The 6833-nt window shown below is 36.4% G+C and overlaps 1 protein-coding gene across 1 annotated transcript; it reads left to right on the forward strand.

The window, feature by feature from the left end:
* The first annotated feature begins 4965 nt into the window (after positions 1 to 4965).
* On the forward strand, positions 4966 to 5805 carry LOC140750859 (uncharacterized). Its single transcript, XM_073084583.1, has one exon. The coding sequence runs from the start codon at positions 4966 to 4968 to the stop codon at positions 5803 to 5805; it is 840 nt and encodes a 279-aa protein (XP_072940684.1).
* The last annotated feature ends 1028 nt before the right edge of the window (positions 5806 to 6833 follow it).

A 6833-nucleotide genomic window follows, 5' to 3' on the forward strand; every position in this document is an offset into this window, starting at 1 on the left:
AGTAACTTAGCGAGAATCTTTACAATTTGAAACGTGTCGTTTTGTGGATGCCGGCTGACTTACATATAAGGCAATCAGCGTGGTCCTCAAGAGTGCCAACGTATTTGTGATTGACTTAAGACAGAACCCATCTTCTATATGGAGTTGTATACTCACTGTTCGTTTACTACTTTTTTTCATAAAAACGCTAACATAATTACACAAGACGGTGGACTAAGCCATCGTAGGTCTTCTTCCGTCTTCTCTTTAAATCTATTTGAGGTTTAATAAGTTCTAGTTTCCTTACAACGACTTTGCCGATTTTAGCAAACACCCAAATATTTTTGGGCTTAAACATAGTATTTGAAATCCGGTTCAAACCTATCTTTCAATGAATACGTTTCACGTTCAAAACGATTTAGTACCAAATTTCCAAGGTAAGCCTTTACAAATAAAAAGTCTATAAAACGATTGTGTGGATATCGTTAATGATATTTGGTGTCATGCTGTTTGAGCTTACAAAATTAAAGTAATTTTGCAATTTTGCTCGTTTAGTTAAAGTAAATGAGTAGATGCAGTATAACAAAATAGTATTATCATTGTGTACTACCTGCGCCCGCGACTACATTTGTAAAGACTATGTTAATATTAATTAGCAGTGATAGCCTAATGGTTGAGAAACTCGGCCGCTCGAACAAGAGGTCCGAGGTTCAAATCCCAGGCACCTCTGATTTTTCAAAGTTATGTGCGTATTAGAAATTAATTATCACTTGCTGAAACGGTGAAGGAAAATATCGTAATACTCTCAGGTGTGCAGACCTGAGATATTTATAAAAAAAACTCAAAGTCATGTAAAGTCTACCAATACGCACTTGGCCAGCGCGGTGGACTATGGCCTGATCCTTCTTATTCTGAGAGGAGACAGTTGCCCAGCAGTGGGATAATAATGGGTTAATGATGATGATGTTAATATTAATTTTATTACCCTTCCTTGTTCTTCATGGAAACCTGGATGTGAAACGCATGTTTTTTGTTTCTGATGTTAACTAAAATTGTTATTGCTATTCTACAGTACCCTTACCATGAGTTTTTACGTTTTCACAAATATGACTGTTTTGGTATTTGTTTACGTATTTGCCCATACAATTTCCAATCAGCGCCCCTAGCGGATTGTGTCAGAACTATAGTGTCAGAACGTAACATTAAATGTCTAAATTGACAAAATGGCGATTCATGTTTTGTCTCTCCTTTTTGCGAACATGTGAGGCAGACAAAAAGGCTTGAGCACTTACTTATTGTTACGTTTACTCAGTCAACTGAAGCAAACGGAACAGAATATTGGATTGAGTAAACGTAACGTAAAATTGAGGGATGTTTTGAAAACTCATGGTAAGGGTACTGTTTCATTCAGAAACAAATGAAATCAAAACCTTACCATTAAACGTCTTTGCATACTAAAATGTATAATGTAAATAGGTCAGTGTTTTATGGGTTTGTGACGACTTCCTGAAACTTCAAGAGATGGCTCTAAGCGTTTCTGAATCACGATATTCAAGTTTTCTCAATATCTTCGACATGTGTGAGCTCCAAACTGAGAATGTCGGAGCACAGCCGCTCCCCGAGCATAATCACCTAACCCAGCGGGAGATTTCCCTCTGCTAAAGGTCCAATAAAGTCACATAAAAGCATACAGGTGGTAGAACCCTTTGTGGTTCGACTCCGGCGGCACCAATGCCACACCTATTTCTGCCTAATAACAGCAATGTTAGGCGGTGCTGTGTTCCGTTTTGAAGTATGGTAAGACATACTTTTCCGAGGCGTTCTAGCTTAGTCCTCAGGGTAGCGGCGCGTCTGTGGTCAACCTCAAGTAGGAATATCTAATCCTATCTGGGGTTGATTACACATGTCCATAGGCGGCAGTAGCCAATTACCATCAGGTGGACTGCATGCTCGTCTGCTACTCTTATATTATAAAAAAATACAGACAGTAAGGCGATGTGCTTTGTAACCTGTGAAGATATTTACTTGTCTCAACAATCACGTGATCCTCATTTCAATGAATTAAAAAAATAAAAAACATCAATGGGTCTTTACAAACAAATATTGATTCTATAACTGTAAAGATTACAAAGTTTCATAAAAAATGCGTAACTAACAGAACTAACTTAACCGAATAAAATTTGTGTAAATATTTACTTGACCGTTCGGCGCGTGCCGTCCATTGGCGTGACTTTGAGGTTATTACTAGAGATTGCGATCTGAGATCGATTAATCGAAGAATCGATCTTTTGGAGCGAAAAAACCGATCTCCAGTAATGGATCGATTAAGCGAATCGATATTTCTCCGAAATCTATTTTGCCGAAATATCGGCAATAAAGATATTCAGAACCGCATACCGTGAGTACCCGTTACATAATAAAAAAAAAATAACTATATTTCATCCTAGAAAATCGACGTTCGATTTTTCAATTTGATTGGATATGAAAAAGTGTGTTAAAGAGATTTTTTGCTGACGGATACGTATACTTAATTTGGTCCTGACGACCTTATTTCTCGGTAGCCTCGCCCCTGAATGGATCAAAGATCGCTGTTTGCAGATACGATTCTTCAGAGCTCGATTTTTTTGGAATTGATTTATCACACTTCGATTAGAATCGATTCAAGAATCGATCTTATTCGGAAAGTATCGCCATCCCTAGTTACTGAGTTTTTGTTTGCTAAAAACTTGCTGGAACATTTTTTGTACCGATTTCGAAACTTGTCTTTGTTAAAAGTAGGGCTCCCGAGGGCCAACGCACCGTGAGATTATCTTTTTATAACAAGTAGCCCAGTTTAACGTAATCTACTGACATAATTATTTTATCACGAGCTGTAAAATTCATAATAACTAATTTGATTATAAAACTACTGAGTAATAAGTTACGTAACATTGAATTTGTTTGTAAATGTAAAAATGCGTACATTATGTTTCCTGTTATAAGATTTTTGATAATTCAGTACAATTATGGAGTTACAAAATGTACAAAATCGGTATATAATTTTTTTCTTTCTTCAGTGTAGGAATTTTTATGTAACATATTTACTAAAAGGGCTATAGTCTCAGCTAAATCTTCGAAAATAATTGAAAATTAATAACGACTTGTTATTTGTTTTTTGGTGTGACATCTTTTGATGTACTTACTATGGTGGTAAGACTGGTTCGTATGGCATGACGACTAATGAGATGATGCTTTTTAGGGTTCCGTAACCAAAGGGTAAAAACGTAACTCTATATAATTCTATCTATATCGTAACCGTTACTTAGGCGGAGGCGCGGAGGCTTACGTTACGACGTAACGTAAGCCTCCGCTGTCCATCCGTCTGTCTGGGGGCCATAATACAAGATACGGTTTGGCGTTATTCGCTCTATCCATTGAACCGTAATAGGTACACAGTTCAAATTTTCACAATGTATTTACTTCTATAGCTGTTATTATAAAAATACTAAAAATGATAAACTAAAGAAAATGTGGTGGTATCGAATCCTACGTTTTCGAGTTCGACTCTCACTCGCCCAATTAATTATGACATCATTGTTCCTCTCATTAGGTAACGTGCATCGTTCGTTGCTTGTTATTTGTTTTATTATTGTTTTATTTATATTTATTGTACTATATTTTTTTTGTTAATGAAACTCTGCATTTTTTATATTTACTCCATATCTAATTATCGCTGATTATCATTGAATAATTATCATTTTCGATGTTACGATTAATGAATTGTGGGCATTTAAATTTATTTAAGCATGATTTTGATCTTCCCTAACACTTGTGTTATGAGTTTAGTTCATTTTACTGAACAATGTAATTCTAATTTACCGTTTTATTTTGTATCTAACTACGACTTATGTCTTTTAAATAAAAAAACCTAGACAATAAAGAAATAACTAGGTTTAAGTTCAAATAAGAGAAACACTACTTAGCAAATTATTATATCAGTGTAAACATTTAGTACGATATAACAAAACTTAGTTTTTGTGTTTTTGTTAAATCACAACGTAAATGGAAAAATAGACTAAATATGGTTTTTATATAGTAGCTACCTGCTAAGTACTACAAATAAATTTTTGGAATTAATTTTTAATTGTTTTAAATCGTGAATGAAACGTTATGACTATACGTCTCATATGTTTCACTAACTCGCAGATTTTCGCGAATTAGTTTATGTGATCGTTCTACAAAGACGACGTTGGAAGTGGAACGATGGAAGTTACCATCAGAGAAGGACCGCGTGGCGAGCGGTCTGACGCGAAAAGGTTTCCGGATTCAATCCCCAGTCAGACAGGTATCTATATGATGAATTTAGATTTCTGTTCTGGGTCTAAGTGTCTAAGTGTTTGTGTATTCGTCTATGTGTGTGTCCATCGTACCCACGACACAGGGAATCCTATTGTGGGCATGTGTGTAGTATTGTAGAAAGCGTCTTTTAAAGAGACTTTTCATATGCTCTGTCGGTAGTTTTCCGTCGTTACATGTCACCAGAGACTTTATTTGCGGATTGAAATTTCCTTCTTACCATAACTTACAAATACCTTCTTTCACCAGTCCTAGTTGGAGCAACGTGGTATGCTTCAGCCTTCTTTCAGTTGCAGAAAGAGTCTCATGCTCAGCATGCAGCTGAGCCTTTAAAGTTGCACCATTTTTGGCTGTAAAAGGATCTGTAGAGTGTAACCTACATACCTCCTTATATCTCTGTATAGAAAACCTAATATTTTAGAGGAAAAATAAGAAAAGACAGTTAGGATGTCATGTCAATTGTGTTGATACGAAAATTAATATTTTATGTTTAAATCTTTCATTATTGTTCGCTTACTTTCGTTTGTTAATTGTATATATATAAATCTATAATATAGTGAGTCGTGTAAATAGCTTCGGAGTATCATTTCCAACAACACCACTACACATCCTATATTGGTGACCACCGACTAAAACACGTCATTTAAGAAGATGGAGAAGTACGAAGACGCGATACCTTTGGAAACGCGAGCTGTTGATCGAGTTGGCGTGAGAATTCCGCCGTTTTGGCCCAACGACCCCAGCCTTTGGTTCGATCAAATTGAAGGACAATTTGCTTTGGCCAACATTAACAGCGATTCCACAAGGTTCTATTATGTGACGTCTCAGCTTGAACATCAATATGCTGCAGAGGTAAAGGACATAATTTCCAGACCCCCCGATTCGGGCAAGTATGAAAAGTTGAAAGGTGAGCTAATTAGACGTCTTTCCATGTCCAAGAATAAAAAAGTGCAACAACTTCTTATGCACGAAGAAATAGGCGATCGTAAGCCGTCACAATTTTTGCGACACTTGCAAAGCCTCGCGGGTTCGTCTATGCCGGACGAATTTATGAGAACTCTATGGTCTGGTCGGCTGCCGCATTATATTCAAACACTGATAGCTTCGCATCCGGATATGCCTTTATCAAAAGTTGCTGATCTCGCCGATCAAATTTTAGAAATTGTACCACCTAATTTGCAAGTAGCATCTTCTTCAACGACATCAACATCCTCTTGCAAATCAATTGAAGCTACTCTGAACCTTATGGCAAAACAAATAAGCGAACTTACTAGCGAAGTGGCAGAACTCAAGACTAGTCGGATGCCGCGGAATCGGTCGCGTTCACGTCCTAGATACAGACATCGCTCCCGTAGTCACTCGCGATCAGCGCAACCGCCATCTAACCATCCGCACTGCTGGTACCACTTCACTTACGGGTCACGCGCGAAGAAATGCGTCAAGCCTTGCAGTTTCGTTGACTTGGAAAACTCACTGGGCAGCCGGAATTAGCGGCCAACCACTGCCCTTCATCTACAGGCCGCCTTTTTATTACTGATCGCTACACGAAAATGCTATTCTTAGTGGATACTGGTTCAGACCTGTGTGTTTTCCCGCGTTCAGCTTGCAAGGTGCCCTGTACCAAATCTAGCTTTGACCTTGTAGCAGCCAATGGTTCCGTGATTCATACATATGGTCCCATCCACCTGGATTTGAACCTTGGACTCAGGCGTTCTTTCAAATGGAAATTTACGATAGCCGATGTTACAAAACCAATAATCGGAGTAGATTTTCTATATAGGATGTGTAGTGGTGTTGTTGGAAATGATACTCAGAAGCTATTTACACGACTCACTATATTAAAGATTTATATATATACAATTAACAAACAAAAGTAAGCGAACAATAATGAAAGATTTAAACATAAAATATTAATTTTCGTATCAACACAATTGACATGACATCCTAACTGTCTTTTCTTATTTTTCCTCTAAAATATTAGGTTTTCTATACAGAGATATAAGGAGGTATGTAGGTTACACTCTACAGATCTATTTAAATTTACAGACACAGAACGTGTCAGACAGGGGCCGTAGCAGACAAAATAATATTTTATAGTATGTAAATTTGGTCTGCCACGGTCTTGTTCGGCGCATTCAAAAATCTGAGTGAAAAAATACAACTTTGTATAAAATATCGAAATTATATCTTTCAGTCTCATTTGGCACTTTTTATGAGGTCCTTCGGTTTCAATCGTTCAGACCAATAAAAAACCTTACAATGATTGACCCACTATTACTTCCAAATTGACCTAGTAGCTCACAATAAAAACGAATGACCTATGTGATCTTTTTATGCAAATTTATATTTTTTTATATTTTGTTTTTATATTTTTGTTTTTCATTTTTGTATATATGTAAATTTTGTAAATAAGTTGTTTTATATTTATAGTTTTTATATTTATTTCAAACTGGATGAAACTACTCATCTTAATATAATAAAGTTATTTAAAAAAACCTGTTAACTTTATAAGTATTTTT

This window comes from Epargyreus clarus, unplaced genomic scaffold (genome assembly GCF_041222505.1).
Source record: "Epargyreus clarus isolate Ecla_fem2 unplaced genomic scaffold, WU_Ecla_fem_2.2 ptg000021l, whole genome shotgun sequence".
Classification (NCBI taxonomy): Eukaryota; Metazoa; Arthropoda; class Insecta; order Lepidoptera; family Hesperiidae; genus Epargyreus; species Epargyreus clarus.